This window comes from Struthio camelus, chromosome 4 (assembly GCF_040807025.1).
Source record: "Struthio camelus isolate bStrCam1 chromosome 4, bStrCam1.hap1, whole genome shotgun sequence".
In the NCBI taxonomy this organism is placed as follows: Eukaryota; Metazoa; Chordata; class Aves; order Struthioniformes; family Struthionidae; genus Struthio; species Struthio camelus.
In genome coordinates this window covers 32,436,587-32,454,437 of record NC_090945.1, presented here as the reverse complement: position 1 = coordinate 32,454,437, position 17,851 = coordinate 32,436,587, and the positions used below count along the sequence as shown (strand labels likewise).

At 38.0% G+C, this 17,851-nt stretch overlaps 1 protein-coding gene across 3 annotated transcripts in view; it reads left to right on the top strand.

The window, feature by feature from the left end:
- Window positions 1-17,851, top strand: part of ELF2 (E74 like ETS transcription factor 2) — a 40,210-nt gene continuing 22,359 nt past the window's right edge. Inside the window, exons 1-3 of one of the 3 annotated variants that reach the window (XM_068942081.1) lie at window positions 1-89; window positions 7,611-7,803; window positions 8,736-8,901. In XM_068942081.1, the coding sequence (XP_068798182.1) occupies window positions 7,732-7,803; window positions 8,736-8,901 (238 nt within the window). In that variant the 5' untranslated portion in view covers window positions 1-89; window positions 7,611-7,731. Of the gene's footprint in view, window positions 90-319; window positions 558-7,610; window positions 7,804-8,735; window positions 8,902-14,081; window positions 14,242-17,851 lie in introns of those variants that run through there. The other 2 variants (XM_009689309.2, XM_009689310.2) reach the window with 2 other exon arrangements.

Genomic DNA, 17,851 nt, shown 5'->3' with positions numbered 1-17,851 from the left:
GGCGGCCCTGCCTCTGCCCGGGCGGCGCCCCCCGCCGCCGCCGCCGCCTCCTGCTGCGGGGCCGGGGCCGGGGCCGGCACGGGGGCACGGTAAGGGCGCGGCGGCCCGCGCGGGGGCTGACAGGCGGGCGGGGGGCGCGGCGGCGGCAGCAGCCCCGTCCCACACTTTCGGTTTCGTGCGCGGCGCCGGGCGGCGGCCGTTGGGCTCCCCCCCCCCCCCCCCCCCCCCGCCGGCGCTCCGTGGCCGCGGCGTCGGCGGGCGGCTCCCGGCCGCTGTCAGTGTAAACACGGCCCCGCGGCCTGCCGGGCTGAGCCGAGCCGGGCCGCGCCGGGGCCGGGCAGCGGCTTGTTTACGCGGGGCGAAGATGGCAGCGCGGCGCGGTGGTGCGCGGTGTCACGCGTGCCCGCCCCGCGCTGGCGGCGGGTGAGCGGGTCGGCGCCGGGCCGGGCCGGGCCGGGCCTGCCGCCGCCGTCCTGCCGCCCGGTGCCTGGGCTTTATTTCTGTGCCCGGCTGCGTGTCCTGACGTTACTGCCCGCGCCGCTCTCGCAGCGCCCTTGGTAAATAACTCGGGAATCTGGCGTGTTTTTAATCCTGCCGCTGTGAAGTATTGTACTTTGGTAATTCTGGTGTTTGTGTCTTGTCTGCTGCCTTTTGGTAGATGATCTCTGTCGCTCTTCTTTTTTTTTTTTTTTTTTCTGTTTCTCTCCTCAGTTAAATGATTCAGGTTTTCGTTCTGCTTATTCCCTCCTTTACGGCTAGTCACTGCCAGGTTCCCTGTGACTTTTTTTTTTTTAGCCGTTTAATTTATTTGCAAAGACTGTTAAAGCTCACCTGCTATCGATTTAAAAACAGCAGTTTGTGAGGAGCCTTTCATATCTGCTGAGTTCGCCTCTCATTGTGCTCTAAAGTTGTCTTTACTCTCTATGTATGGATAATTATTCCCCTCTGCTGCAATTTAGTCATAAACCTGTTTGGTACTTTCTGAATAATGTATGTGCATCAAACTTTGAGAGCTTCCCAATTAGTCAAGACAAATGCTATGAAATGAAGGTAAGGGTAGGTGTAAGAGTATAAGCGTTAGAGAGTTCTCAAGACTCGTAAAAACAATATTCTAACAAAATTGCAGCAATTTTGGACCACTTTACATAAATATCTGTTACCAAAATAAGTTGAAAACTCCCCTGTTCATTATTTCTCATTCCAAACAAGAAGTCATTTATTCTGTTGAGTAATACAGTCACAGAGCCAGATCTTTCTCTTCTGTTACCACAAAAATTAACTTCATTTCAAGGATCTTAAATTAAATAGAAAACTATGAATCTGGGTATAATGGGTCTGATTCAAGGTCCACTTCCTCCCTCTTCCCCTGCTCCATCTCTGATAGTGGGCAGTGCCAGTTGCTTTCGGAAAGACTTGGGGAACAGGATGTGTACGTTGCATGATACCTCCATTAGCGTACTCTTTCCATCTCGGATTTCAATAATATCTGGTTCAGAAAGTCCCTAAACTTCAGCCTGTGTATATGCATCTTTGTGTTTAATAGTCGTTGAAGCTATCGAGGAGCTTTACCTTCATTAAGTTTTCTAATTTAAATCTTCCAAGTTATGCTGCTAAGTTCAAAAAAAAAAATCCTATGACATGAGTTGCATAGTTTGATTGTGTGCTTCTTCCTTTTGTTTGTTTTTAAACCAGCATCCTCACCATTTTATTTCATCTGCCTCTGGCTCTTTTATTATGTAAAACGATGAATAATTGCTCCCTGCTCTGGCTTGTGGGGGAGTGGAAATGGATGTTAAGGACCAACAGTTGACGTAGTGGGAGGGGCTGTGCTGGTAAGAAGTAGGGGGGTGCTTGTGAGACTTCTCTCAGAGGGAAGACAACGTTTCAGGGAATCTTTACATAGAGAGCCCTGGGAACAGTAGGATGAGATATGGGGAGATCCAGAAGAATGCCACTGAAACCGTGAAGCTTCTTGCAAAAAGTTAATAGTTCTTAAGTGATTACAAGCTTGTGTGTTTTGGGGCTTACCCGCTTTAGCTACTTGAGATTTCAGAGCCAACTTTGGATGTTTGGGTTATCTAATTAAATGTGTGGAAGGAGTTCCTGCAGTTTTCTCTGAGGTTTCTGTTAGTATTGTTGTCTAGTTACTGGACTGGATACATCGTTAGTTTGATCCAATGTAATAATTCCTGTGCATTCAGTAGTACAGTTATTGTCTTGTTATATGGAAACTGCTGGTGTCTGAAGTATGTCCTGGCTAGGACTACTTACCTTGACCGTTCCAAATTTTGATTTCTTTCCCTGTAACATGTAGTGATTCGTATAATTTGAAGTGTTATAAATTGCATGGATTATCTGTCTTGTTTTTCTGAACTTGGAGATACAAATATTTTCTTTATATCACCTTTCTGAGCAGACCCAGTGATTCTTGGGCTGTCTATGAGTTTAAATCTTTTTGCTCCAAGTCAATTCTTGCAGTAAGGTAATTTTTCAGTTTGTAGACTTGTTCCAACTTTCACAAAACTAAATTGGTACTTATAAAAAGGTAAATGAAATTTGCTTCTGCAAAATGCCAGTGTGAATCAGTGTGAAGTATTTTGGGGGAAAATGCCTTATGAAAGAACTTTCAGTGGGTGTAAAATTGTTTTTACAAAGCATGCTGTAGTTTACACGCATCAGAGTGATAGTGATGTATATACTGGTATACTTAAGGTGCTGCCTGTGAAAGAGGACCTTTGCACCCTTAGGAAATCTTTTTACAGTTAATGGGATTCTGCAGTGATCTTGGTGGTGTATTTCTGCATCTGTCACCAATTTTATTCTTAAGTTGACCTTGTTAACTTTTTTGTTAAACTGAAGGAAGTTTAACTTTTTCGTTAAACTGCTACCTTGAAAAAAGTTGTATAGGATGCTACTGCTGGTTGCAGTCCTGCTCTTGCAGTTGCATTTATGTAGGTATCCACGTAAATCCGTCCCCAGAGTTTTGGATGCCAACTGTATAAAAGGGGACATTGTTCCAAGTACTCTTAAGTTCTTCTGACTGCTGTGGGAGCAGCTGCCTCTGAGTGCTGCTGCCCAGTGTTCTGGGTGGTGTTCTTGTTTTCATGTGTGGGTACGTGTATGTGCCCTTTTCTTTTCTTTTTTTAACCCCTTTCAAGCTTTGATTTTTGTTTATAGTTTAAATAAAACTCCACTAAAGCTACTTACAGATATAGAGTTTTGTTTTGAAGCCAATCTTAAATAGTTTTGAGTCTGACCTACTACATGTTATACTCTCTTTCATCCTTTTCAGACTGTTTCTTCAATTATTATTTTTTTAATTCTGTTGAACTGCATGTTAGGTGCTCTGTTAACTTGATAGGTGACTATGCACGGAGGGAATAACTTAAGGTTCTGGTTTTTGTGTGACCACTGGGTATTGGTAGCTGTGATTTGCAGTGTTTTTGACCTTCTCTGGTATTTGTTGAAAATATAATAGGGCTATTTGGCTTTCTTGTGGGCAGACTTTGATACATAATGTATGTCATATAAATATAGTATTAAATATGTGAATAAAATGTTTAGTTTATTCACCTGTAGCCCCTGAAGGCCTATATGCTGTAACTAGATTTCTTGGCATGTGAAAAAAATGTCAAAGACTTGAGGGTTTTTTTTGTGTTAGTGGAGCAGTAAACAGTTAAACTTCTTGCTGTTCAGTCAAAGTACATGGATTCAAGACTATCCTTTTTTGGGGGGGGGGAAGGGAAGCACCTAGACTTATTTTTATGACTTCTATTTTCCCACAAGATATGCATGTATAAATATTAACCGATGATCTTGCAAAAAATTCCTGCTATAAAGACTATTTTAAGTGTTTGGGAACCACTTTCTCTTTGCATTTTCCATGAACAGGAGGAACAGGAGTGGATGTCAGATCTATACTAAAAGGATTTCATCTTTTTCTGGAAATATCTTTTTTCTTTGATGTTATTCCACATTTAGCTTTCGTGTGAATATTGTCTAGAGAATAAGTAAGTTTTTGGCTTTTTTTTTTTTTTTAACCGTTCAGCTGCAAATCAAAAATAGCCTTACCTTGAACCAACTTCTATGCTGGCTAATTGTGTCATGAGGGAGAACTTGGTTTCTTACAAACCTGAATCTTCTCTTATTTGAAGAATCTGAGTAGTTGTGCTCTGGCCGATTTGTCTCATTTAGCCTTGGGAAATGTGAATCTTGGAACTGATCTTTGACAGTAGCTAGGCAGTCTTTCCCTTTTACAGAAGTCAGATTAGTTTGCGGATTGCTAGGGAGAAGAAGAGAAGGAGGGGAATAGACTCAGTATTCTACTGAAATTCAAGGGAGAAATGAAAAGCCTTCTACAAGGACATACTGCTTAATGACAACGAAGAGGGCAAAAACTTAGCTGGTTCATTCAAAAAGGGGTGCGTCAGTGAGAATCTAACATACTCTCAGGTGTATGGGTGGCTTTGTATTGTTATTTTGGTTTGGGTTTTGTTTGTTTGTTTTAACTTGCAGTCTGCTAAACCATGTTGAACTATTGGTCAGCCTGACTGGAACTCCTAATTTCTGCTTGCTGGCAGGTGGGCGCTTGTCCTGCTTGTTTCCCGCCCCCCCCCTTTTTTTTTTTTTTTTATACTTTTATCCTGTCAGGTTGTTGAAGAGGTTACTGAATGATAAAACTGTTAGTATGAAGTTCAGATCTTGCTGTTTAAAGGGTCTTTTATTTGTTCCTTGTCTGGACTGTTCTGTCCTATCAAGTCTAAATATACTAAAGATACTAAATCTTGGCTTTCATTAAAAGAGTATCTTAGTGATTCTCCTGTATATTTTTTTTCCTATAAGGGTCATACTCATTATGAATTTCTGTTGGAACTGGAAAATAAGAATATCTAACAGCATTTATATTTCTGTGTTGTCCTAACTGCACTTCTGTAGGGACGTGATAATTCATATAGAGAGAAATCTCTAGGAGGCTGAGGAATACCATTTGGTTTTAACATACTCTAATTTCCTACACCAAGTTAAGTGTTTTCTGTTGCTATAACTTGGCAGCTGTTTAGCCACCTGTCTGGAATTACAGTACGTTAAGTATGAATATGCAGTATACATGACCTGTTGTATGATTATTTGTATTAATATGCTGCTTAAGAACCAAATTAGATTTATGGTATTCTTAAGCTATGCAGAGGAGCTACCTGAAGCACTGTGTGTTCCTGCATAGATGCAGATCTGAGTCACAGAAATAATGATGTTTTAAAATGATCGAAGGTTATGTTCTCAACTAAAATACAATTTCCATTCCGTGGACTTCACTTTTGGGTTATGACTGCATGGAGGCGTTTTTGATGTGGGTGTACATGGAAGAAGAAATTGGTCTGATTCTAGTAAATGTGATTTTTCTTTTTCCCCTGATTGATTGTTTTAGTGTATTCCTATACAGCCATTTTTCCACTTCATGCATTTCTGAATTTTTATGGCTTCTGAACTAATGTAGGAAGTGATAGCCAGGTAAGGAATAGTGTGTGTGATTTTATTTTATTTTATTTTATTTTTTTTTTAATGGTAAAAGCCTGAAGCAGGACAGGTATATATGGCTCCAAAGATGCTTGTTGGAGACTTTCCAGTTTGAATCTTGTTTAGGGAGGGGAGGAGGTCTGTCAAAATTTACTGCTAACTGTGTAATGAAATCATGGAGAAAAAATAGTAATACTGTATTGGAATTTTTAGTGTTGCAAGTGAAAGATTTTGAGGTATGAATCAAGTTTGTTTGTTTTTTTTATTACAATTTGATTGCCTACCTAAGTGAAAATTTCACATTTTTTTTCTCAATTGCATATATTTTCCTCTCTATTGGATATAATTTGTGCTTAATTCTGATGTTATTGTAACGATGAATAAAGAACAGGAGATAACCTTTAAGTTTTATTTCAAACATTAGGATCTGTTGCATAGAAAATTGCTATCGGAATTTATTCTCCTTTCTGTGTGCAAGATGAAAAATGTGAACGTCTTATTCTGTGGTGTAGGTGTGAGAGTAGGTTTTGTTTGTCCTTTTTTGCAGTAACCTGGCACGGTGTGGTTGCTGATACTTTGTGCTAAATTAATATGGCAACACAAATGAGACTTTTCTGAAAACGCTCTGCGTGCCACACGTGTACATTCACACACAATGCTGAAGGGTCCTCAGTACCTTGAGACATGAAACTTTGTAAACAGTTCTTATATAGTATTGTTTTCTTGACTTTGTTGCTGTGGAGTTGACCTCTGATTGTTGAGAGCAGTGTTAGTAAGATTCATTAGTGTATCTAAGCTATTGTGCCTGTATAGTTTTCCATGTCCAGAGGAAGCCCTGTTAATTGGACTCTAGATAAATTTGAGCTAGCTTATCCCTATGCAGGATTGATTTAATTTAAGCTGGCTGCCCACTATTGAAAGTCAGACTTATTTAGTTTACCAGTTGGGTATTAGTTACAAAAATTTTTTCTTTAGTATGTGTGTCGGGAGATCCCTTTGCACACAGCAAAATCTAGAACGTATTGTTCTACTGCGTTTTCCTGCAGTTCTCCAATTGTGCCAGCTTTCTCAATGTATGGCTTTTATTAAAAAAAGATTGGGTTAAATTCTGACTTCTGTTATAATGCATTGATCTCAGTTGAGTTACTTGAAAGAGTAATTGGTATCATATTGGGTTCTTGTCTCATGTGGAATACGTGCTTTCTGTCGTACAACTAAGAAGCCAAACTTTGCATCTTGAAGTAGTAAAGGACTCCTGACAACCCAGGGTTTATAAGTGCACATTATTTGTCCCTTGGAAAGACAGGATATGAACAATAATATTTATATGGAATAAACAAAATAGCAGCTGTTTAGAAACAACGCTCTGCTAATCTAGCTTGGAAAAAATCACAGAAATGGCGGTTATGTATCTTTGTAAGCTCAGTGAATCCATGGTATACCCCAGTTAAACCAATGGAACTACTTTTTCTTTCTTTTTTTTTTTTTTTTAATCACAAACATTTCCTCTGTAGAAGAAAGGGTGGGACTGCCATAATGCTTCTTATTTCCAAGAGAACTGTAGATAAGAAATTAGGTATGTATTTCTGAGATGTGTGTTTTTATGTATGTGTTGCTTAGGCAGTATGTGTGAAAGCTTTATTTATATTATGAAACTAGTGCTATAAAGAAAAGAGTAATTAAAAAAAACCCTCCTGAGCTGATAGGTTTTTTTAAAGTCACTTTTTTTCCTAACTTGAATGTATATACGTCCGAGAAGTGAATTGGTATTTGACTGCAGTGAGGAATTCATGTTCTTGGACAATGGAAATGATCTAAAGATATTATGTATTTTTAAAATAATGTATGAAATGTAAAAAATTGCAAAGAACCAAAATGAAATTTTATTATCTTAGTATTAAAGGCTGGCATGAGGTTTGTGGTTTATGGCAGTATTTATTGTTAACTTAGGAAGGTCAGCCCGTTCTGTCACATCTGTTGTGCTCGCTGATGCCCTCTTTTGATACAGAAGATGTGGCACAGAGCAGCTTTCTTAAAAGTTGGAAGACTTTTGGGTGTAAACTATGTAAATAACTTAAAATTATTTTGTGTTTCAGCCACCTCTGCCTAGCTGTTTAAGCGGAGCGGATTGTGAATTTGAGCCTTTAACTTCAGGCTGTCAGCATTACTGTCTTTGGGATAGATAACAGCTCTCAAAGCCTCTTCAGGGAATGCACCATGACATCAGCAATGGTTGACACTGGAGGCCCTGGCTTGGAGTTCGACAACAATGGAATAAAAATTCAGAAGGTTAGAAAAATAAATAGTATTTATTAATCAATAAACTTGTTAGCTTTTGTCTTAATTTAAAAGAAAAAGTCACTTTAAACTTACTGTGTAAAATGGGCTGGAGATTGTTGTGTGGGGAGGAAAAGAGTAGCAGATTTGTCAAGGTTTTTTTAATTAGAATCTTTATTATTACAGAGAGGTGGAAGTAGTAGGTTTTGAAGTCTGCAGTACAACTGTAGACTGCGTTTACAAAATTAAATTCTGTATTAAGTATGTCTTCAAAGCTCTCATATGTGTCTTGAGGGAGCATGAGATGAGCAAAACAATAGAAGGGCCTTTTTCAAAGTGCTACTTAATTATTCATATTTTGCGTTATTAACAAAAAAAAATACTACTCTGCTGTAGCTTGTGGTAAACTGAATCTGGCAGGATTCCACTTCTTCAACACTAACAGATTAAATATGCTGTTACAAAAATGTTAATCTTTACCTATGTAGAGATAGACAGATGGGCTTTGAAGTAGCTATTTCTTTTGTGATGGCTTGTGTACTTAATCCAAAACACGAGTGTTCGTAAGATAACAGGTCAGATGTAGGTACACTGCTTACATTGTGTTGATTACATTTCAAGGAGTAGAAGGAGAAAAAATACTTTCTATAGCTGAAAGCCTTAACTAGAAGCTTTGTTCTTTCCAGTATCTTAAAACTGTCCGATGCCTTAAATTTAGACTGTTTAAAGCCAGAAAAATATCTTTGGGATTCAGGAAAGTCCTTTTCGTAGGTGATAAGCTATCTTTTGTTAATTTAATTTTTTTAAACTCTTGCTTTAGGAGAAGAAAATTTCCTTTATTCTTAGTTATTATTATTATTCCATAAAATATATAAGAAAATAAAAGGAAAAGATTGATTTAACCTTCAACAGTGCAATATTTAGAGCTTTTTTTCTTTCTATAGGAAAATGAGCCAATCTCTGAATTCCCAGCAGTGATTGTGGAGCCAGTTCCTAGTGCCAGACTAGAACAGGGTTACGCTGCTCAGGTCCTGGTTTATGATGACGAGACTTACCTGATGCAAGATGTAGCAGAGGAACAAGAAATTGAGACTGAAACTGTGGAAACAGGTAGACTGACTTTAATGTTTTTTCCATGAGGGTTTCTGCACCACTTACTGTTGGAACTCCCTAAGGAATGTGACTTTATATTTACCCACAAGGTAGAGATCCTGACCTGGGATCACATCTTTTCCATCTAAAATCAGCTTTTCTTAGCTTTGGTGGCAACAGGTTTGGGGCCCTGGCAGGAAAAAAATGTCTCCTTAGGTTTAGGATGCTGTGTCACAACCCCTGTGTGCCCTCATGAGTAGAGGAATCTTTGTTTATGTGCTTGTTGCTATATATGCAAGAAGTTAACTACAGTCTAAACATGGAGTTTTTAAAAATCAGATGAGCCAGGAAGCTGGTTAGAATTTGGCTGAGACACATTGTAAAACTAAATAACTGTGGGGCAGCTGGCAGTATAGAATGGGCTGCTCTACTTACCCTATCTTCCAACTCTTTCCCCCCTACCCTCCACCTTGAGCATAATACCCCTTATTATGCGCTCCTGCCTTTTTGGTCTAAGAGAGGTTTTATTGCTGGTTTAGTAGCAGGCCTGCGTGGCTGGGGGAATGGAGTCGAACTGTCCTTTTATGGGCATAAAGCACAAAGGGTTGAAATCAACTCAGCTGTATGGCAAAATCACAATTGACAAAGGAAATGTGGCAGGAAAGCAGGTGTTGAGCTTAGGTGTTGAAGCAGCTGACCCAGTTAGAAATAAGCATGTATCTTTCTGCTCAATTCTCTCCAAATTATATGATTGTGAGTTCTGAACTTTCTGATGAGGACCAAAGTCTGTTTAAATTGTGTTAAGAAACAAAAACTTTGCTCCCATGGGGCCCAAACGACAGCTGACTGCCAGGCTGCTGCTGTGCTGCCGTTGCTGTTGTCCTTCCTGCCTGCTCTCCTGTGCTACTTCTCATGCTTGTTGAATTGTTTTTAACCATTTCAGTATGCTAATTTTGAGGAGGAGAAGCCAGAGAAGCCTTCAACTGTTCAGTATTTTTATTGGGTTAACTTTCTATTGGGTTATCGTGCTGATACAGCTCAGCAAAGGACCTGATGAGCGCCGAGTCTGGGAGTATGTAGACCTGCAGCCAACGGGAGGACGGGTTATCTTGGGAACTCAGTAGTAAAGCGGTGAGACCGCTTGACTAGAACGCCGATTGCTTACGTTTGTATCCGAGGGCTGCATAATCCAGCACAGGAATTCAAGTTCACGATGTCAAGCAGGCAAAAAAGCCTGACCAACTGTTCTTTTCTCTCAACTGTTTAACTTTGTAGTGCAGTAAATATCTAGTTGCATTCCCCTAAGATTATATGAGTTTAAGTTCAAGTTTCTCCCTAAACAGTGGGTGCAATTGTTCATATATTGTAGTCAATCTGGATTTTAATCTCCTCGGTCACTTCATGAAATATGTGCATCAACTTTGTAAGGTATGCACAAACCAATAGTTCAAGTTTTTGGAGAACACCTGCAATTCCAGTTTACTGAAATGTGTTTTGAATTAAGTAAGCTAACTATGAGTTTGACAAACATCATGTAAAGGAAAAACATGAAATGTGTATTTTGCCTTTTTTATATTTATGGTAGTAAAACTTTTAAGTGAGAAGTGAGGGTGTTCTTCCCAAGAAGTTGAGTTTTTGTTTGAAAACTGTAGTGCTCATGCTTTGAAGACTGTTGCATTGAAAAGTGTCAGTTTTTAAACATCAACTGTACCGTTTCTCATGAGTAAGATTTTGATAGCTAAATGACTAACAGAACAACTGTCTTAGAATAAAGAGCTAATGCAAATGAACTCCATATTTTGTAAGGTGTCATTTCTGGCCACAATAACTGGGTAGAAATTACAATTACAAACCTGTAGTTCCTTTATAGGATTTTTTTTTTTTTTTAACTATTGCTCAGAGAAAGAAACATGGCTGCTGAGAAGTCTGGATATTTGAAAATGCCCTCTTAAAAATTGTAAGCCAGTTTATATGATAACCTTAATATTATGAGTTTGGGGCAAGGCATGTTAAGGGATGTCTTGACTGTAGATGGAATTTTGTAAAGATTTTTATGATAACATTCACTTTATGTTCTTAAAAATTTAGTATAGCAACACTTGAAAGATTTGCAAAATTTGACCACATTTAAAACTTTGTCTTAATAGTTTTGATATAAAAACCTCGATGAAAAGATGATCTGTACTCAAAAGCCAGTTTGTAGGAGTGTAGATGAGGCATCTAATCTAATGAAGATTTTTAGGAACTGTTAATGAACATTAGGATTTGCGATTCCAAAAGGTCTCTGGGGAAAGATGCAATCTCCCATTGCCCATCTTTTCCTATACAAATAACAATTAAAAGATGGGAGTATAGCATGTACGCTATTAATCCAGTGCAGTTTTCATACCATAATTTTACCCTACAGTGAAAGATGGTTATGCATAGTATCTGTAACGACTATAGATAAAAGTTGTGCTTGGGTTAGACTGCTCTGATGGAGGCGTCTTCTGGGGGCATGTGTTTTGACCTAGAAGTTCTTGTACTGCCAAGAGTCTTTCTGGATTAATTGCTCTTACAGAGAGGTAAAACAGGTGGTGAGGGAGTATAAAGGCCTCAGGAAGCATTGACTGGTGATGTGCCATTATTAGCAATGAGCTGCAGAAGTGTGAATCTAAGTGTTTTTTGTTTTTTTAATTTTTATTTTTGTAATTAAAAGGAAAAGATGCTGGGCTCTGAGTAGGAAGCAATTTGGTGTTGGAGAGGTGGTGAAAGAGACCATAGTAAATGTTAATCAGAAAGCAGACTAAAAGAGAAACAAGAAGTGCACTAAGTTATTTTCGAAGGAAATGCTGTATAATAATGCTCATTTTAAGAGCTTTTCAAGAAGCTCGTTTTAAGATCCTCATTTAAGATGCTCACTTTTAAGAAGTACATGCCTTAATTATACTAGTGGAACCCTATTTTAATTACATGCAAAAAACTGATTTATATGTTTCTTAGGAAAAGAAATTGTGTTATTATGTTGGTCTCTCAACCGACTTCTGCTTCATAAGTATCAGAATAAAATTTTTCATGTTACTTGATAAATATATAGCTCTTACACCAAGAATGAGGAGAAAGAATATGCTTTGTAGGTGCAGACTCAGTGTATAGTATTGTGGGTTTTAAAAATACATCATGAAGAATCATTGTCAGTATTTGAAATGACACACGTTTACATATCATAATACAGGTATAGTTGTCAGTGTCTCTGCTGTTGGCTGTGGACCTGGTTTTATTTATTTATTTTTTTCTTGTGACAACCTATTTGCAGTTCCACTGATTACTCATCTACATGCTTTATAACTTTTACAAAATATATATTCCAAGAGCCCTGAGCTACTTTACAGCTAGTCTAATTTCGTGTGACGTAGTAAAATGCAACATTTCTAGCCTTCAGAAATGTGGATCAGTACGCTTTGTGATAAACATAATGGGCTAACCCTGATCTGGTAAAAATTTGCTTATGACATTGAAGAGGTAACCTGTACCGTGCGTTGAGCGGTTCTGTTTGTGGTTTGCTATTCTGTGATTGGATTTGAGCCTGTGCATTGCAAGGACTCTGTCAGTGCAGATCCAAGGGCAGAATCAGGGCCTATAATATAGTTTTGTACTAAAAGAGCATATATATTTAAAAACTTTTCATGGTTTCGAAATCATGTTTCAAATAAAATATGCTATATAATCCTTATAAATAACCATATTTATAAATAGTGGTAGAATTCTTAGTTAATTCTAGTGGAGTATGTTTTTTACTTAACAGAATCCTTCTAGCCTGTCTCCCACTGATCTGTCCTGATTCATTCACTGGGGATTATTAATTATAATCAATTATAATGTTTATGATTATAATTAATACAATAATATCCTATTATAATTGTTACAAATAATATGATGATATAATTACTGTAATAATTACAATTCATTATAATAAACCATTTATTAACTATAAAAGTAAAACCTGAGACTCTTCTTCAACAAACGATAAAGTCTTAACAGATCAAGTTATGATTTATCTATTCCATTTCAAAAAAAGCTACCTGTATGCTTGGAGTAGAAAAAATCTTTACCAAGGAGTTTTCTAGGGAAAATGAAATGTAAGAATTCGATCTTGTCAGGTGTCCATATGATGTCCTCAGTGGAAGCAAATAGTGCCCCTTGTAATGTTTTAAAGGCAGAGAATAAACGTTAGATGGGAGTAGTGTTTACACTTTTTTTCCTTTCTCTGTGATAATCGCTCTTAGGAGTGATACCTGTAAACTGCTGGGGACTAAGTTACTGTCTTAACATAAATCAATGTTGCAGTAAAATTTTTATATTGTAAACAATTCATCCCTCTTAATTGGTTTGTGATATCCAAATTTTGTCAGTTTCTATTTCCAGAGTAGTTACCTGCTCTCAAAGTAATTAGCCCTCCAATTTTAGGCTTTATACAGCAAAATATTTGTAGCTCATATAACAGCAAGAAGCTGCTGCCTTTATAGAAGCAACCACCAAAATTAACAGTTTATATTTGTACTGTTTTCCTGTCATGACACGTAATCCTTAACATTGGTGCATATGCTGGCTAATCCAGTCTTTGGGTTTATCAGTCATGCAGTGCTGAAGGTACGCTTGTGATCTGATCTGCTGGTCTTCCACATAAGTGATGCCTAGTTTCTTAGTCAAACAAGGCATTAGATGAATATTTAAGAAGTAGAATAATGCTGTTTTTAAAATGCCACAAGTTATGTGGAGCTACATCATTAAAATTGATCAGTACTTTCTGAACTCCCTTTATGCTGATTTTAAGCTGCTGCCACAGTGCTATTTTTCTTCTGTGTTCTCATACATGATAAATATTCAAAACTAGTGTTATGTGTTGTTGCACACTAGACAGCTATTAAGTAAATGGTGTTATAAGTAAACTTAGTCCCTCTGAGAAGTACACCAAAATTGTGTTGACAATATATACCCTGCTTTAATTGCTTCAGTGAATCTAACTTCCCATATCAATAGCGTTTCTCCCCCCCCCCCTTTTTTTTAATTAATCATCAAAACAGCAAGTACAAGTTTGGGAATATTTTTTCACAACATTAAAATCAAAGAAGAGGAAACAAAAGTACTGCTTTAGAGAAGTTGAGATATCATTCGACTTGTGAACTGTCACCACATTTTTGAATTTTGTGTTCCATCAGAAATCCTCCCTGTGGTGCAAGCTGAAAGTCTGTTTTAATTCTAAAAATGCTATTACCACGGGGGTAGAAGACCTGCATGACAAAATGGGGATCTGAAAATGAGCCCCTCCAGGATTACGATCTGATGGAAAAATATTGAGCTACAAAGACAGCAATGCTGGTATGTTTATCTATAATCTCTTAAGATTTTTTTCCACCAATTGAAACTATCATGTAGACTGATAGCTCTCCTTAAGGAGGGAGGAGATGAATAAACAATGAGATGAGACTTAACTCCTCCCCTAATTTAAACAAATGCATGAAAAAATGTATAATTTAAGGCTCCTTTTCTTTTACAGGCAACATTTTACTACTTGCACTACTACCACTGTGAAAACCAGTTTTGTACATCTGCTTGAAGTTTGTAGTTATTACCTGTTCTTGTTTTGCTTTTATACACCTTCTTTCATTATGATTAAAATTGGTTCCTTTTGACTTTTTTTTATCTGAAATTGGGCCTGTGAACTCTTTTATTTATCTAAGATAAGTTTGCATGAGTTGTTAAGTATTGTATACTTAAAATTCAGTATTGGTTATGGTTAAAACTTTGCATTTGATATGGCATGTGTACATAGGGAATAAACAAAGCAGTATTACCCTTCATTCTGTCCAGACGTTATTTGATTAAACTGCCTCTTGCAAAAAAAATGAGTGAACATCTGGTGTACGTTTTGGTAGCGCTGATGTATCCCATTGATTGAACTTCATTTCCTGACACTGGCAGCTTGATAGCAATTGTAAAAGTGGAGAGCAGATTGTTGTGGAAGACTGTGCTGGCTAGAAACAAGAGTTTGGACAGTCCATAAACTTGCTTAAACTTTCGGCTTAAGTTCGCTCTACCTTCATCAAAGATCCAATATGAAGCCAATTTGCTAGAGGAAAGAAAAAAACCAAAACTATTGCAGAAGCTTGGAGTACTTGCCTTAGTATGAGAATCAGATGCCTGTAACGCATTGGTGGGTTAAGAGTTTGTCCTCTGAATGTGAATTAACTTTATCTTTGACACTATGCTGCAACTGCACTGATGTGAGAGTTCTCTGCCAAGAGCCTCCAATTGCATATGACACTCCTATGCCATTCAGAGCAGTTATGCTAAGGGTATGTACATCTGTTCTCAGTAACATTCTTAATTCAGAAAGAGGATTCAACTGCAACTTAAATTTTGTGTCATCTTTGCTAGCTTGTAAGCACAGGTGTTTCCTTTTCTGAGAAACTAAAGAGAAGAGCCTGTGCAGGTGGTCTATTAATGATGATGTTTTTACCTAGCAGAAATAGCCTGGTTGTGGTGTCCAGCTCTTTCTAGATTTCAGGTTTCTGCTTTGCTGCTTTCAGTGCCACATTTGTGCTGAAAGAACATTGCAAGACTAAGTACTTGGTAATAAAAGCTAATTTAACATGCACTTTTTTTCAGGCCTAACTTTTATTTTCTAAGGCTGTTGTGAAGCTAATTGAATGCCTTGCCAGTATCGGGCATTATGGGTTAGACTTTAATTGGACAGACTTGCAGTCGTCTTTCAGCTCCCAACTTCAGTTCCAACTGGCAGTGGGAAATAGTAGTATGTTACTATGAAGAGTCAGCAACAGCTTTTTCCTAATGTAAGTTGAAATATTTTTTTAGCTTGTATCTTGAAGTTAGAATGCAATAGAGCCTTCTGTCAGAGCCACGTTGGTTTGACTACACAGGGGTTGGTAGTCTTGAGTGATCAAAAACTTGTGACAAACTTGTAAGTAATAATCAATTTTTTTTTAAAGGTGATCGGCCTATTAAGACTGTAGCTGTGATTAACAAATTCTAGGATCACAGTAAAGCTTTGTATATTTGTAAGGACTAAACTTCCTGCTCAAAGCTTCGATGCACTTAAAGAATAGACATTTGTTGTTATCCCAGAAGAATTCTTAAGGAGTTGTAAACGTTAGGTCTTGAACAGGAAAAATACTTAACTGCGATTTAGTTAGAGGTCAGTCTGTTACCGGTCTCACATGCTGCAGATTGTAAGATCAGATAATGTGCTCTGGAAATACCTGATTTATAAAGGTATGCTAGACTATCGTGAAGTTGAAGAACTTCATTATAAGGTGGGGAAGTGCGTATAGATATGTATTTTTGACACAGTTAAGTCTTTCTTGTTCTGCATTCACAAGTAATAATGCTGAAATTTAGACTCCTGCTATTTAGTCTGAATAGCTCCTTTCCTCAGAACGTGCTTTTCTGTGTGGAACTACTGATTGCTGTATGAATGGGGACACCAGGAGACTGAGTCTGCCTAAAGGTGTGGATTGTGACAGACTTGTGGTTTTGGTGGTATTAGACTTTATATGGTGTAATCAAGGCGATAATCTTATGACCCGGCCACCCTTTCCCAGTTTTTCCGTTTTTTCCCCTGCTTCTACCAGGGACGCTTTGTGCTCAGTTTGTTATTACTTTTGCAATTTTCTACTGTAGAATCTGCAGTAGATGCTAATGATTGTGCTGATGTACTGATACAAGAGGCTGCTGCATCCTCTTGGGCATTTTTGGAATATAGCTGTTAAAAAATGCTTCTCTGTATCTTTACCCTTGCAATGCCGTAGTAATTATCAACAGTGTGATAGCCTGCTGTTGAGGACAGCAACTCTTTCCATAATTGCTAGATGTGAGTTTCTTCAGGATCCTGGGGAAAATTGAGTTTTCTGTAACTATTTAAAGTTTGTAGGCAATGTATGTGCTCAGGACAGGCTATCCCTGGAATTCTGAAGTTACTTGAAACTTTTTTGGTGTTCCAGCATAGTCCCTCCGTCATTTCATCTTTTGCAGTTTTTCAAACTTATAAACTTTCATGTGACTGCAGATAATACTCTCTAACAGATTGTTATATGCATTTGGCTACTTAGTTAGCCGAAGTCAAACCACTCGCCTCGGTAACAATAACTGCTTTGTGATACTTGTCTTTTCTGAGGGTAGCGTTGTCATACGAAAATACAACGGGAAACCTCTACGGCTAAAAATAATGAAATACGCATTCTCTTTTCTGGTTCAGAGTTTTCTGTCAGTGATGGGCAGGGAAGGAAAAAAGTGCCCTTGGAAAGTTGTACTTTTAGGTTCTGGAGTTGCAAAGCTTGTAAAACAGCTCTCCGAGGAAAATTAAAATCTGTTACCAGATAGTAAGTTTTCAAGGCATTTGTCAGAATGATTTTGGGAGAGGAAACTTTGCTCAGGAAATTATGGGAGAGGGAACTGACTATTCCTCTCTTGCCACCGAATGCCATATCAGTCTTGAATACCGTGAAGAAAATATCAGAACTCTTTACTTTAGCATGAAACGATACTGACTTCTCCAAATTTCAGCAGTCTTTTGCATGCTTCTAATAGTCTTTCCTCAATATTTCTTGGAATGTATTGCCCTTTAAACTGGAATAAATAAGTATCTTCTTTATTTAAAAGTGCCTCAACAACAATTGTCTTTGAGGCTTTTTTTTCTGATTTACAAATCACTGTTCAAGGAAGTGCCTAAGATGCTTGATGATTCTTCTCCTGCTTACTTCTCAAATCTGCTGAAATCTTCCCCTTTTTCATATTCTGAATTTCTGCGTTAGCTGTCTTGCATGCAGTTAATCACATCCTGCTTCCTCTCTTGAGTTGTCTTTCACTTTTTTTTGGGAATAATCAGTATGAATTTTAACTGGTGCATATTTCAGAGAAAAAGTGAAATTTATTTCCTTTAATGTGAACAAAGTTTTCTGTACTCCTTATC